This window comes from Anthonomus grandis, chromosome 19, assembly GCF_022605725.1.
Source record: "Anthonomus grandis grandis chromosome 19, icAntGran1.3, whole genome shotgun sequence".
Taxonomy (NCBI): Eukaryota; Metazoa; Arthropoda; class Insecta; order Coleoptera; family Curculionidae; genus Anthonomus; species Anthonomus grandis.
The window spans coordinates 8552566-8569201 of NC_065564.1; the positions used below are offsets into that span (position 1 = coordinate 8552566).

General features: G+C 34.2%; 1 protein-coding gene across 3 annotated transcripts in view; it reads left to right on the forward strand.

Moving 5' to 3' along the window:
* The window catches only part of LOC126747325 (MOG interacting and ectopic P-granules protein 1), a 153822-nt gene that overhangs the window by 62923 nt on the left and 74263 nt on the right, over positions 1 to 16636 (forward strand). For all 3 annotated transcript variants that reach the window (XM_050455872.1, XM_050455871.1, XM_050455873.1), the window contains exons 7-8: positions 1592 to 1864; positions 14546 to 15154. In XM_050455872.1, the coding sequence (XP_050311829.1) occupies positions 1592 to 1864; positions 14546 to 15154 (882 nt within the window). The remainder of the gene's footprint in view (positions 1 to 1591; positions 1865 to 14545; positions 15155 to 16636) is intronic.

The window sequence follows — 16636 nt, forward strand, 5'->3', positions numbered from 1 at the left end:
CTAATACGATAGGGATCATTATTAAAACCTGACACGTCAGCATTAAAAATAAAACTTAATCATCTAACCTTTATCATCTAAATTATTTTCTACAATGATTCTTTTCAGATCATCAAAAAAATGGTAGACGATCTCAGGTTTTCTAGCATCCTTCCGCAGTTTTTGCAAATGTTCCGGTTTCTTAAGAGGCAGTTGTCTGTCTCTTAAGAAACCGGAATCTGTATGTCTTCTCATGAATGAGTAGTACCAGTCTTCTCCCGGTACTCCATTTTTAAATGGTGTTCTTCAACCTTTTGCATTAACATACTCTCCAACCAGTTGTCTAAGTTCTGCTTTGTCACATGGTAGACCCATCACAGTACGTGCCAATAAACATTTCACTATTTCATTTTCGATATCTGAGGATAAAACTTGGGAACGTCCACCCTTTGTCACATTTAATGGAGTCTTTCTTCCTCCTATCCTTTGGTAAATAACTGATCTGGGAACACCATAGAACGTTTCTGCTTGACAATACGTTTTATTTTTATTTTGGACATCTGCAAAGGCATTCGCAACATCTTCAGTTGTATAAGAAGGTGCTTCTTTTTTCGTACGAGTACGTAAGTACGAGGCAACTTTACACTGCAACAAGACAAAGAAATTACTCATTTTACATAAATTATCGGCGAGACACTAATTTTATCATGTTTACAATTACCCCAAAAGAGTGTATACATTTCCCCCAAGAAAAAATTTATTAGGGGGAAATGTAAACACTGAATTATTTTAGTGATTATAAAATTTGTCGACAGACATTTAGGCGTAAAATAGACACAATAGTATAACAAACAATGTCCAAATGAAATATCTAACTTACCTCGATGATTTGCATTCGAAAACTTCAGTGCCGAAATTCAACATAAAACCACCAAACACATCAAATTGCATCAGCCAACTAATGCAAGAAGAGCACAAACAGGAGTAAAATTTCGAGGGAAACCGAGTTCGCCCAACGTCGGCACGACTCGAATAGTGAGCTTCGCGCCAAATTTGAAATCTAAATGTTGTTGTGTTTCTTATTTTAGATGTGTCTACAATTACCCCAGTTTACATTTACCCCAATTGACCCTATCTTAAGTCGGCCGGCGAGCACAGGACAGAAAGTAGTGTTGCCGATCTCGTATCTCCTACCGTTTCCGAAGCTATTAGTCGATACCCCTTGCCATTTAAATTTTTTAAGGAGATGACCTTGGGGGGCAATGGGTGAAAGGGGGTGAAGTAATTTTAGGTTAGAAAGTTGTCCCCCTTGACAAACCTTTTGACGTATTTCGGCGTTTTTTTTTAAACAGTGGTTTTCGATAAATCCTTGGTGGGAAGTTTTCAAATGAACACCCTGTATAAATAAAATATACCGTGTGTATCGTCTGCTAAAAAAAAAATCATCAAAATAAGGCTAAAAATGCAATAAAATATTATAATACTTTATTTTTAATACTTTTTATACTTTTATTGTAATATTTAATAAATTTGAAAAAAAAAACATTTCTTCGTTGCGTTTTTTTGCATCTGAGTGTAGAAAAACTAATAAAAAATCCCTTTTTTAATTAAGGTCGTGGACCGGTACCGGCGTCGAAGCAGTCGAGCCAAATCGGCGCGACCGGATTCGCCAACGTGTTGCCGGTGGCGGTGCCGGCGCAGGGCCTGTACCCGGCCAACATGCGCGCGACCATCACGCCGATCCCCGCCGCCGCCTCCGGGACCGTCAAAGCGTCGCCCATAATCACCGCCTCCCTGCAGCCCGGATCGACCGCCGCCTCGGCCGCCCCTTTGCTGCCCACCCTGACCGACGACATGTTCGTCGTGGAGGCGCCCTCTTTCATCGGTAAGTCGTACTGGTCGTTTGTAGTAAAACCTTTGTTTGGTGTCACATTCTAATAACAAAGCAGTTTTAACACTAACTAAAATATAAGATTAAACGACTTACATGTAAGAAAGTTCAATCTTTATTATGCGAGTAGCCACGTCCTTATACAGGGTGTCATTGAAATGGTGTAAAAAAATTCGGGGGGTGATAGTACTCCTAAAAATTTTAAAAAAAGTTCCTATAACTATAGGGTGGAAAATGCATATTAAGGGAGTTAGGGGCACTGAAAGGGTAAATTTAAAAAACGGTTTTTTGAAATTGTAGGCTTAAAAAACGAGATAAAATTTCGAAAAAAAATCCTCTGCCATAAATTTTGACCCAAAATCAAATGGTGATACTGAAAAATAATTTGGAAAATCGGAAAGAGTAGTTTTTGCAAGGGTAGGGGGTTAATTCGTGAATAACTTTTTTTAGGTTATTTTCTTCGCAACGTGGGTTCATTTTTTTAAAACTACATACTTTTTCCTACAAAAAAGGTACTCTTGTTGCACATCGCCCAGAACGATGGTTTTCGAGAAAATTGAAGGCAAAAAGTTTGCTCTGATGGGCTGCTAACTGGTTAAACAACATAAACTTATGAAAGTTATGGGGTTTCAAAAGTAAACAAGTAGTTATTAAATAATTAATTGAAAAATCTAAATTTCATGATTTTTAAAACATCGTATTGCTTTAAAAAAACGAAATATACCAATTACCAAAATTCCTTATTAAATGCATACTTATTTGATTCATTAGCCTAGTTTACACCGCGAGTACCAAATATTCAATACGCGGACCCAATCCCCTATTCTCAAACTCAACGTGGGCGAGTTGACAAGTTTACACGTAAATTATTCCAAATTGTGACTTAATAGGTTTGAGAATATGTAGAGGTTTTAGTCCGCGTACTGAATATTTGGTACTCGCGGGGTAAACGTAGCTATTGAAGGTATGCGGTCTTATCACTTTATTTATTTTGCATGTACGCAAAAGAAATGTTCTGGTTCATAAATATTTTTGTCAGTTGATTGTTGTTGAAGTGTGCGTAAACGTAAAATTTCACAAATTATGGAATACCCTGTGTGTGAACTGGCAGATATGCATTTTATTTATGGAAGAGCAAACGGAAACGGTCTTTTGGCTAAGCGCTTGTATGTCCAAAAATATCCAAATCGCAGGGCACCTTCTCACCGGATATTTGCGAGAATTCATCAGCGCCTAAGAGACACAGGTTCATTTGGACATAGAAACCAAGACCGTGGCCGTAACTTGATGGTACGTACACCTGATGTTGAGGAGCGCATTTTAGCACATGTAGAGGAAGATCCGGGGATATCTGTAAGGAGAATTGCAGCGCGGGAAAACGTGAGTCGCCATTCTGTGTGGATGACTCTTAAGACTCAACTCCTGCATCCGTATCACATCCAAAGGGTACAAGCTCTTGCTCCGGCAGACTATCCCGCTCGAGTCATCTTCTGTCGTTGGTTATTAAGAAAACAGGTACAAGAACCCCTTTTTTTGGCAAATATTTTATGCACGGATGAAGCTGGGTTTACAAGAAATGGAATTTTCAATTACCATAATACACATCACTGGTCCGATGAGAACCCTCATGCTGTTGTGGAAAGTCGACACCAAATTCGATTCTCAGTTAATGTTTGGGCGGGAATTCTTGGCGATAGACTTATTGGACTATTTTTTCTACCCCCGAGGTTAATTTGACACCTTTTGAAAAGTCGCTTGTTATTTATAATAATAAACATTTTAGGCTAAATGGTCAAAGTTACCTTAATTTTCTAATACCCAGCACTTTTGGAGGAAGTTCCCATAGCACAGAGGCAGATCACGTATTTTATGCATGATGGTGCACCAGCTCATTTTCCGCTAGCGGTGAGGAATCATTTAAACCAAGTTTTTGAGAGGCGTTGGATAGGACGTGGTGGTCCACAAGCTTGGCCAGCAAGATCACCAGATCTTAATCCATTAGATTTCTACTTCTGGGGCCACTTGAAAACTTTGGTTTACTCAGTGCCGATTAATACTGAAGAGCAACTACGTCAACGCATTATCGACTGTTCCAATCAAATTCGTACAACCCCAGGGATATTCCACAGGGTACGCAGATCATGGAGAAGAAGAGCAGATGTCTGCATTGAAATGAATGGTGGTCACTTTGAACATTTACTATGAATGAATTAAGAAATTTTTTATTATTTTAATAAGGAATTTTGGTAATTGGTTTATTTCGTTTTTTAAAGCAATAAGATGTTTTAAAAATCATAAAATTTAGATTTTTCAATTAATTATTTAATAACTACGTGTTTACTTTTGAAACCCCATAACTTTCATAGGTTTATGTTGTTTAACCAGTTAGCAACCCATCAGAGCAAACTTTTTGCCTTCAATTTTCTCGAAAACCGTCGTTCTGGGCGATGTGCAACAAGAGTACCTTTTTTGTGGGAAAAAGTATGTAGTTTTTAAAAAATGAACCCACGTTGCGAAAAAAATAACCTAAAAAAAGTTATTCACGAATTAACCCCCTACCCTTGCAAAAACTACCCTTTCCGATTTTCCAAATTATTTTTCAGTATCACCATTTGATTTTGGGTCAAAATTTATGGCAGAGGATTTTTTTTCGAAATTTTATCTCGTTTTTTAAGCCTACAATTTAAAAAAACCGTTTTTTAAATTTACCCTTTCAGTGCCCCTAACTCCCTTAATATGCATTTTCCACCCTATAGTTATAGGAACTTTTTTTAAAATTTTTAGGAGTACTATCACCCCCCGAATTTTTTTACACCATTTCAATGACACCCTGTATAGAACACTCTGTAGTAACGCCTCTGGAGTTACACTACGCACTGTAAAGAGAGAGAGAGAAAAAATTTTAACACAATCCCCATCGGTTTCCTCGGTACGATCGTCAATACGTTGAAGCCTCTGTGAAGCCCAAAAAACAGTCTGGGTTGTGGGAATTAGAAAAAAGTTGTCAGATACATAGATAATAGACATGGGTGGGTTGCTCTATATAAGGACGTGGTTACTCGCATAATAAAGATTGAACTTCCTCACAGGTAAGTCGTTTAATATTATATTATACTTCGTAGCCACGTCCTCATATAGAACACTCTGTAGATGTTTAAAGTAATTATATCTGATTTTTGAATTAAACCATAGATCCATTGTACTTTATATATTATTTATTTAATAAGGGAAAAAATATAATAAGTGTTACATAATATTCAAATAACATAATATTATAATATAAATCTGAGGTAACAAAGGCAACTTACTCCATTACTTACTCTATATAATATAAATTTATAAGCTATTTATTATAGATAATTGCTTTTGCATAAGCATTTTTATCTATTAAAGGCCTATAGTAAAAACGGGCAAACATATTTGAATTTACTCTTGCTGTAATGGAAGCAGTTGATTGTCTTTTTGAGGGGTCATTAAATCACAAAGGGTATAATTTTGAAATTGATTTTAGTTGTGAAACTCAGTCGAATTTAAACTATGTAGAGTTTTATTATGATTTTAAAATGGGTGATTATATTGGTATTAATAATTACTTATGTAGAATTAATTGGGACTTGGTTTTAAGCTCAGCAGACATTAATATAGCAGTCTCACATTTTTATCATATACTGGATATGGCTATAGCACTTTTTGTTCCCCTAAAGAGATACAAAACTTCAAAGTTTCCTAGTTGGTTTTCAGCTGAATTAAGATATTTAGTTAGGCAAAAGAAAATTGCACACAAATGCTACAGGGTCAGTCATAATGTGGCAGATTATATTACTTTTTCAAACATTAGGGCTAGATGTAAAACTTTGACTGATATTTGTTATGATAATTATATTTCAAACTTAGACCAACTACTCTACTCTAACCCTAAAAGTTTTTGGTATAACATAAACAATAAAAGATCAATTAATAAAGTTCCTAATTTAATGTATTATAATGATAATGAGTTCGTTGGCTGTGAACAGATAGCTGAAGGTTTTGCCCAGTTTTTTTCAACAGTCTATAGTCCTATTAATAATATAAACAATAATGGTGCTTTTATCAATCAGCAAGCAAAGTTAAATATGACCATTCCTAATCCCACCCTTTCCGTTGGGTTGATTTTTGATAAAATTACCAAGTTGCCACCCAAAGTTAGTTCAGGACCCGATGGCATTTCGAATTATTTTCTAATAAAGTGTGTATGTACTATTTCATACCCTCTTTTTATAATTTTTAAAAGATCTTTAGATTCTGCAATTTTTCCAACCTTGTGGAAACATAGTTTTGTAATGCCAATTTTTAAATCTGGCGACAATAGCAAAATCGAGAATTACAGAAGTGTTTGTATACAATCAGCCATTCCGAAGCTCCTGGACAGTCTTATCTATGATCAATTATATTTTTATTGTAAAGAGTTGTTACTTAGCGAACAACATGGATTTATTTCTGGAAAGTCTACTGTGACTAATTTGTTAGTGTTTCAGCAGAATCTGTTGAATGCCTTGGAGAGGGGATGTCAGATGGATGTAATCTACACCAATTTCTCCAAGGCGTTCGACAGAGTTGACCATAGTATTTCGGCAAAAAAAATTGGATATTTTTGGATTTTCTAATCTTATGGTGAATTGGTTTGTAAATTCCCTGTCAGGGAGGACCCAGCAGGCACGAATAAGTAATGCAAGATCAAGCTATATTAGTGTCACTTCAGGTGTTCCACAAGGTGGGCACTGTTCACCTTTGCTCTTTAATATTTTTGTGAATGATATTGGTGCCTGTTTTGAGAACAGTGACTTCCTTTTATTTGCTGATGATTTTTAGAGAGATTTTATCAATACTTGATCAGATTTTGTTGCAAAGTGATTTGGATAGATTGAATGAGTGGTGTGTTAACAACAATTTGTTTTTGAATGTAAGCAAATGCAATTATACAGTGCGAACGTAAAGGTTGGAATAAATTCATTTAAAATTCAGGGGTATGTTCAAAAAAAAAACGCTCGGACATGTCGATTTTTATTTTTAACTGCGGGTTTTCTTACTATAATTTTATGTATACAGGGTGGCCCAAAAATAAGTTACGGTCATCAACGTAATTTTTTTAAATGTAAACACCTATTTTTTATTTTAGATTTAGGTTCTACATCAAATTCTAAGTACATTTCATCTACCATGTCCTATACCTAAACTCGACCGTTGACGATTGAACACAATAAAAGGCTATTTTTGGAAGAGTTATTTATATCAAGCAAGAATACATAAAAATATTTTAATTAATTTATCAAGTGTTGAAAATGGCTGCCACAAACCTCTTGGCAATATCCCAGTCGATGCTGAAATTCTTGTAAAACGTTATCGATAACAGAAGGTTCTATCAATCTTATTTCTTCCGTTATTCTAATTTTTAAGTCTTCAATGTTGTTTGGCCGATTAACATAAACTTTGGACTTAAGATACCCCCACAAAAAAAAATCTAAAAGAGTCAGATCCGGCGATCTGGCCGGCCATTCAATTGCACCCCTCCGACCAATCCAACGTCCAGGGAAAACGGTATCCAGGTACTGGCGCACGGGACGAGTGTAATGGGCTGGAGCTCCATCTTGCTGATACCATAAGGAATTATCTAATATATCCGGGTCTTCTGGATCGGGGTATAAAGTGGCAAGGCATGGAACCAAGTCATTTTCTAAAAACTCTAAATACCTCTCACCATTCAAGTATCCTTCAAAGAAAAAGGGCCCTATAACCCTGTTTTCAATCACCCCCGCCCAAACATTTACTTTTTGAGGGACTTGGCTGTGGCACTCCATCATCCAGTGCGGATTTTCAGTAGCCCAATATCGGCAGTTTTGCCGGTTTACACTACCATGAAGACAAAACGTTGCCTCATCAGAAAATACAATTTTTTTTTGAAAATTGTGGATTAGCATGGCACAAGTCCATAAGTCTCTCACAAAATTCTAAACGCCTATCTGGGTCATCTTCATTTAGTTCATGAACCAATTGAACTTTGTAAGGGTGCCATTTATTTATACCTAAATACTTAACGACGGATGTCTGGGATATCTGATTTTCTAACGCAATATTGCGAGTCGTTTTATGGCAATCTTCTTCAACTGCCAGCAAAACATTTAGTTGCTTCTCTTCTGATATACTTGAGCGACCTTTCGTATAATTATCCCTGACATGACCCAAATCCCGATATTTCTGTTCTATTTTACTGACAGTACTTTGAGATATACGTGGCCTATCAGGATACTTGGCATGATAAATTTCACAGACTTCCATCTGAGTGCGCATCCTGTTTCCATAACCAATCATCATCAAAATCTCTATTCGCTCTCGCTCACTAAGACGTACCATTTTTTGAAATTTTAATTTTATCTTTTGATAAACTTAACACAAGCAAAACTTTGCTTAGGCATCTAAATCAAACTAAATTCACTCAAAATTATTTGATGTCAACAAATTGTGACAAGTTAACAATCAAAAACACCAACCACAAATGTAAATAACCAAACAATGACTGATAGGTTGCTTGATATAAATAACTCCTCCAAAAATAGCCTTTTATTGTGTTCAATCGTCAACGGTCGAGTTTAGGTATAGGACATGGTACATGAAATGTACTTAGAATTTGATGTAGAACCTAAATCTAAAATAAAAAATAGGTGTTTACATTTAAAAAAATTACGTTGATGACCGTAACTTATTTTTGGGCCACCCTGTATACATAAAATTATAGTAAGAAAACCCGCAGTTAAAAATAAAAATCGACATGTCCGAGCGTTTTTTTTTGAACATACCCCTGAATTTTAAATGAATTTATTCCAGCCTTTACGTTCGCACTGTATAAGTTTTCTCAAGCGAACTAAAAAGGTTGTCACTTCATATAACATTCAAGGAAGTGCACTTCAATATTGCAGCATAGTTAAAGATCTTGGTATCTCGTTTGATGTTCATTTAAACTTTAATGCACACATAAACAATATTGTTCTCAAATCCTCTAAGAATCTGGGTTTTGTACTAAGGAACTGTAAAGAATTTTCTATAGAGACCTGTAAGAGGTTATACATGTCATTGGTTGTTTCATTGCTGGAATATGGCTCAGAGATATCACAGAATAAACGATCTCACAGAAGCGAAGGCTAGCCCTTTTTACCGAACCGATTTTTGGTTCAGGCTCCTCCCATTTACCCCCATTATTAGTAGTATATAATTAGTGTATTAGTACGAGCGTTAGTGTGTATATTTGCGATATTTTGTAATTTGCCGTTTTTTATTTTTATTAAAGTAGGTATAAAAAAGTTACATTATTATGTATTATTCATTATTATTATGGTTGTTTAAAAGCTTTGAAAAGTTCAGAATATTCCCTAATTAATTTGTCGTGTCATGCAAATAAATACAGAATAAACATTATTTAATTTAATAAACATATATGTATATACCTAAACCATATTCGCACATGTAATCCAAAAGTGTCACTATACCAAATATTTGCAAAATGTACTTTTTATAATAAAACTCTTCCGAACCACACCGGCAACAATGTCACTATACAAAATATCTTGAATAATTACATTAGAGACCTCTGGATGGCGCAAGTGTCATTATGGCTTACGCAATATTAATACGCTCGTGGCGGGCAATAGTGACATTTTTTGTTTAGTGACGGTTTAGCCAAACCCAAATTGAAATTTATTACAAAACTTCATACAGTGACCAAACTTTTAAGCAAATTAGTTGTTCGGCGCGTCGTTCAACACGTCAAAATCGCAAAAGTTTTCAATTAAATAAACTTTACACAGAAAGATTAAAAATTGTTCGATCGAAAAAAACAAGACATCAAAAGTCTTATTGAAAATTCCTTAATACCTCAATGCTATGTACACTCCTTTTATAATAATATTTTGTAATGATCATTACCCACTATATTTAATTTACCAAACGAAAATATTTTGTTTTTTCATAATGGAAGCTGTCCATATTTAAAGTTGTGTTTATGTTGTATTTACCAGGTTTTTGAATATTTTGTTTTAGGAATTAATTTTTTGTTTTTGCAGTTGTTTTTATAGCCATTAATTTGGCTTTAGTGCCATTTCTGTATCAGTGATGTAAACTTTTATTGGCACAGTGTAAATTTAACCGTAGCTTAAAATTTAAACGTAAACGACAGCTATTTTGTATGAATTTGAATAGAAAATAACAGTGATGGTTTAAATTTTAAGCTATGGTTAAGTTCGCGGTGCATAAGTGGTCATTTAGATGGTCGCTTTAAGTTAAGTTAGTACTTAAGATAAAAAAATTTTTAGAAGTACCTACCTACATCATTTTTTGTTCAAGCAGTTGTGTGTAAAAATAAATGTTTCATGTTTCATTTAATATAATAATATTATGCTTTTCTACATATTTCTATATTTTTTTAAAATTTTATGGTTTGAAAAATTTTGACAAATTCTAAAAATATTGCATATAATAAATGGAAAAGTGACACTATAAATCAAAAAACTAAAAAATAAACAAATAAAAGAATTAATTTTCCATTTCTGTTTAGTAAAATGGTTAAAGCCAAAACATCGTTCACTGTGGTAAAAAATCGTTCATTTATTATCAATATAATCACCGTTATTTGTCTTTCCATTTTGCCGAAAACTTTAAATTGCTCTCCTGAAAAATTTACATTTTTCGTATAGTGACACTTTTGGATTACATGTGCGAATTATGTATCTATGTATGTGTACATACGTGCAGATACATAACATTGTACATAGATAAAAATATTAAGGTTGATTTAGGTATACAGTATTTTTATGTGATAAAGAATAATGACTTTAATTTTCAATTATCTGTCTTTTTATGGACTGGTTTACCCATGCAAGTGCATAATATAGTAGTAGTAAAACCCTTAAAAATCTTATATTTTGTTCCAGACTATCATAATGGACGGCGACTATACAACGTATAATACCTTTATAAAATATGGACGTATGTGTGGTACCTACATATGTATATAACAATACATACATATCTTTTTATATATAAATATATAAAAGCCGATGATACCTACTCTTAAATGTGTTGTGTTTAAAACATACCTGCGCATAAACCTTCCAGCTAAAATTTAATTTAAAAATACCTACCTATGTACATATGTATATGTATATTGTTAACATATTAACGTCACACAAATAGCAGACTTTTTCTCAGCTAGTGCCTTACTAAAGGCAAATATTATTTACCATTATCATAAAACAACTAACACAAAAATTCCATTCCAAAACAAATTAAAAGTATACTAACCTACACCTCTATCATGTATCAAAACTGTCAAATAACAATTTTTATAAAAATAATAATTATTATAATTATTCTAAAAAGCAAGGACCCATATAAGCCTTAACAAAAAAAAATCCTATTTGAAATATAACTAAATTTTGTAGTTTGCTCCCGTATTATATGAATATAACCATTTTGATTTTAAAAATAAAAGCACTTCGTTCGGTGTATGCGTTTACTACAACTTTACGAGATATCTCAGTGTATTTGCGCCGGGTGCATCTGTCAGTTGGGCTTATAAAAAACTGGTTCACGGATATCAAAGGAGCCGACGCAAGCCTTCGCTTCTGTGAGATCGTTTATTCTGTGGTGATATGGTCGCCCTTTTACATGAATAATTGCTTGTCCTTGGAAAGAGTTCAGAACAAATTTATTAGGTTTTGTCTCTATAAACTTCGAATAAGAATTCCGGATGATCATGTTTATGATATTGTTTTAGAAATGCTTGATATGAAGACATTGAGACAAAGACGGATATATGCAGATTTAATTTTTTTGTATAAATTATTGAATGGTCAGATAATTTGTCCAGAACTTCTGATGACAATACAATTTAATATTCCATCTAGGAATTTAAGGCAGTATCGTGTCTTTTCATTACCATTTCATAGCGCCAATTATGCATTACATGCTCCTATTGAAAGAACTCTAAGAATTGTCAATACTAGGGAGGTTGAAATTTTGGGCATTTCCTTATCTAGATTTAAGAGTCAAATAAGAGAAATTGTTTAATTTTTTTTTTTTTTTTTAGTGCAATACTGAATATTATACTTTAGTAGGGTATGTTTTTAGTATTTTTAGAATTCTGTTATATTGATTTAAGTTATAAAACTATTTTCGGTATTTTACGTTTATATATATATACAGGGTGACAATTTCAAGAGTAGCCATGGCTTATAATTTTTAAACCGTAAAAGATATAAAAAAATGCTTAAAACCGTTTCTATAGTAACAAGGGGGAACCAAAATGATGAATTTTTTAGGGATATACTATCATCCCCCTAACCCCCAGAGCCACCCCCTTAAAAATTTTAAATTGGAAGGGTAGTCGAGTGATACCTTGTTTGAAAGGTCTATTAATTCCCTATATTATGCGACCCTACTTATAATAATCAATGCATTTATTTTAGAGTTATGCCAATTTTAATATTTTATTAAAGGTTATTTAAGTGTTTTTTAATTTCTTATAAAATTAACATATTTTGAAAATGTCATAAAATATTTAACATTTGAACATTAGTACAAATGGTTAAGAACTAGGAAAACACTCTGCAATATTGCGTTTATTCTATTTTTAAAACAATAAAAATCTGCATTGAACTTTAATTATTTTATTAAATGCTCAAAGTGGCTTCCATTATTTTGCAAGCAAAAGTACAATCTGTTTTCAAACTCTTGACGAACATTTCTAAAAACTTCAGTTGTTAATAATCGGCACTCTTGTGTAATTCTTTGTTTTAGCTCCTCAATGGTGGCAGGCTGCGTTTTGAAAACGACCGATTTTAGGTGACCCCAAAGAAAAAAATCGAGAGGGGTGAGATCTGGCGATCTTGGCGGCCACTCAATAGGTCCTCTTCTACCAATCGATTGGTCTGGATAATGATTATCTAGCCACTCTCTAACAGGCAATACATAATGTGGTGGGGCCCCATCTTGTTGAAAATGCAATAAATTTTCATCAAGAACAAGATCTCCATTTTCATCCCTTTGGTTTTCCAATTCCGTTATTACTAAAGGCTCAACAGTTGTTTCTAACATTTCAGCATAAATTTCTCCATTTAGATTATCATCAATAAACAATGGCCCAATTATATTATTCCCTAGAATTCCGGCCCACACATTTATTTTTTGGGGATATTGGGTGTGCCCTTCCCTAAAAATATGGGGATTCTCATCACTCCAGTAACGGCAGTTTTGCTTATTAACGTTACCGTTTAAATAAAAAGTGCACTCGTCACTGAAACAAATGTTTTTTATAAAACGTGGCTCATTTATTATTTTTTGGGTCATTAATTCACAAAATTCGATCCGCCTTTCTGGATCGTCATCACCAAGTTCTTGAACAATCTGTAGCTTGTAAAGATGGAATTTATTAATTTTTAATATCATTCGTACTGATTCACGAGACACTCCTGTGGCAGCTGCTGCTTGACGAGTCGACATACCAGGATCCATAGCAAAATGCCCAAGAACCTCAATCTGAGTTGCTTCATCCAGTATTCTTGGCTGATTTTTCTTTATATTACCTACAAACCCAGTTTCTTCAAATTTTAAATTTTTTGCAAAATAATGGAAGCCACTTTGAGCATTTAATAAAATAATTAAAGTTCAATGCAGATTTTTATTGTTTTAAAAATAGAATAAACGCAATATTGCAGAGTGTTTTCCTAGTTCTTAACCATTTGTACTAATGTTCAAATGTTAAATATTTTATGACATTTTCAAAATATGTTAATTTTATAACAAATTAAAAAACACTTAAATAACCTTTAATAAAATATTAAAATTGGCATAACTCTAAAATAAATGCATTGATTATTATAAATAGGGTCGCATAATATAGGGAATTAATAGACCTTTCAAACAAGGTATCACTCGACTACCCTTCCAATTTAAAATTTTTAAGGGGGTGGCTCTGGGGGTTAGGGGGATGATAGTATATCCCTAAAAAATTCATCATTTTGGTTCCCCCTTGTTACTATAGAAACGGTTTTAAGCATTTTTTTATATCTTTTACGGTTTAAAAATTATAAGCCATGGCTACTTTTGAAATTGTCACCCTGTATATATATATACACATATATACTGTTGTAATGGGGTTGATCCCGTAAAATAAAATAAATAAAAAATAAATAAATAACATTTGGGGACCACCCAGCAGCCTTTCTTATAGATTCAATAACTATACCTTTCTGAAAAGCTGCTGAAGTGGATGAATGCCTAGTACTATAGGCAGAATAGCGAGTGGTATCTATACCAGACTCTTTTAAAACAGTTTTAATCCAACGTGACAGGGTTTGAGTTGTTGCTTGGTGATAAGGTCTTTTATGTGTAATGAAAAGTTCCTCAACCTCACCTCTTAATAGCTCTGTTCTTTTAATATACTCTTCTAAAGTTGAAGCAATACACAATTCAGGTTTTTCTTTAAAGAACGGAATTTTTAATACTGGTTGTGGTCGATTGGGCGCTGATGATTTTAAAAAGGCTTGAGTAACTAAATAAATCTAAAAATCGTCATAAATTGCTCAATTACCCACTCCTAATTTACAATCATAAGTATATTCTTCTTAAAAACTGTTGTTCTTCTTATAGTTCCTTACGTATACGAGAAACCCCCGGTAAAAATCCTGAAGGACTTCGTGACCGACATAAAGAAACAGATCCAAGACACCAAGAAAGAGAAGAAACCCGCGAAAGGCAAAGACGAGCCCGCGGACAAAAAGGACGACGATAAAAAGAAACAAGACGAGGACAGCGACGTGACCATCAGCAGCGAGAGCGAGAGCGACGACGAAAAGGAGCCGGAACGCAAGAAACCCTACAGCTACTTCGAGAGTCCCTTGGGAAAATTCTTCATGGACATCGGCTTCAATATGGTGCAAGGGTACGTGCAGACGGACCTGCTCAAACAACAGAGACGGAAACGGGATCGGGAACAGGGAGCGAACCCGGAAACGAACAAGACCATCGCCTCCCTGATGAAGAACATCGAGCTGAGCAAAGGCAAAAGCGAACCGTTCAAGATGGAGATGAAGAAGTGCGAGTTTTGTAGTTTCAAGACCGAATCGAAGTTGGCGATGGCGTATCACCTGGAGACGCCGCACATGAAGAATTTCGTTTATAAGTGCAACTTTTGCAGCTACGAGGTGCGCAGCCCCCACGATATTTTGTTCCATATGGAGGCCGAGCACGCCGTGAGAGGTGAGTTTCTTTACTTATTTATATTAGGTATATGGGTAGAACAAAAAACACATTAATATGAACTATTTTTTTATTTATACTTTTATGTTTGACGAAAATAGAATTACGAATGAATTTCTTTTTCATTACACACCGAACCAAGAGGTCTTTGTATATTATTACGATCGATTCAATAAAAAACTGTGCTTTATATTGATACTATGATGCGCATGTGTGGCGAATAGGATTATTGTTATTGTTGATCCACAGTTTTTAACTATTTTAAGCTCATTTAATGTAATTTATTTCATAAAAAGTGTGTGTAACTCTAGTTAGGTGTATAATGAAAATGACATTCTGGAAACCGATCAGAAGAATCCAAAAAAAAGGGCAGATTTACCTCAAAACCTTAGTGAGGTACAGAAGCTTAATGACAAGGTGGAAGAAATGGCTGCCAAGTTCGCCGAAGATATTAATAAATTTAGAAAAGATCTTGACAACAGAGCGATTACATCTACAAGTAAGTCGAATAATGGCCTAGAAGAGCTCTCTGAACGTTTCCTAGAATTTGAGACTTCTGTAAAAAAATCAATCGAGGGTATAAAGTATAATATCTCCAAAATAACATCTGCTACGCTAAAAGCTGATATGGCGGCTAATCAAAATGTTATATTGCTTCACGGTATTCCCGAGAAAGCAAACCAGGACATATATCAGGAGGTTGGCAGCACTATCAGCTAAAAAATTGGAGTAAACATTCATAAAAGTGATTTAAACTATTGTCACCGCTTAGGCGTAAAAAAACCATCCGTGTCAACAAAACCTCGACCTGTAGTAGTCTCAGTATGTTGTCGGTGGCTACGCGATAACATTTTTAATAATAAAAGACGCTTAAAAGGTTCGGGAGGTTTTCTGTCTGAATTACTTACCGTCGATAATTTACAAATTTTTAAAGAGTGCAAAAAATACTTCCCAAGTTCGTGTTACACTATGGGGGGTCGAGTGTATGTGTTAAATGAGGGTGCTAAGTTGGTTATTACATCAATGGATAAACTAAATGACGTAATCGGTAAGCTGCCCTCCAATACACAAACTGACAGACAGGTTAGTGACTCCGAATAATAATTATTATTTAGCTAAAGAATCAAAATTGCTGCCTAGATTTACGTATAAATGAATGGGTTCCTTCCTTTTGTATTGGCTAAGAAAAAACTTGAAGACTTATTTGGAAGGGAAGAAAAATTAAGTAGCCCTTCATTTCTACACAGTATATCTGGCGTATGTACACAATATATAAACCTACATATGCATATATATATATATTTTTTTTTTTTTAATAAAATCTATTAAAATTAATTTGGTCTGATAGACGAAGAAGCATTAATCCAAATTTTAAATTCTATTAGCACTAATGCCACAGGCGAAGACGAGATATCAATAAGAGATATTAAATTATGCTTTCCTTATTGTAAATATGCTTTAATAAATATTATTAATACTTGT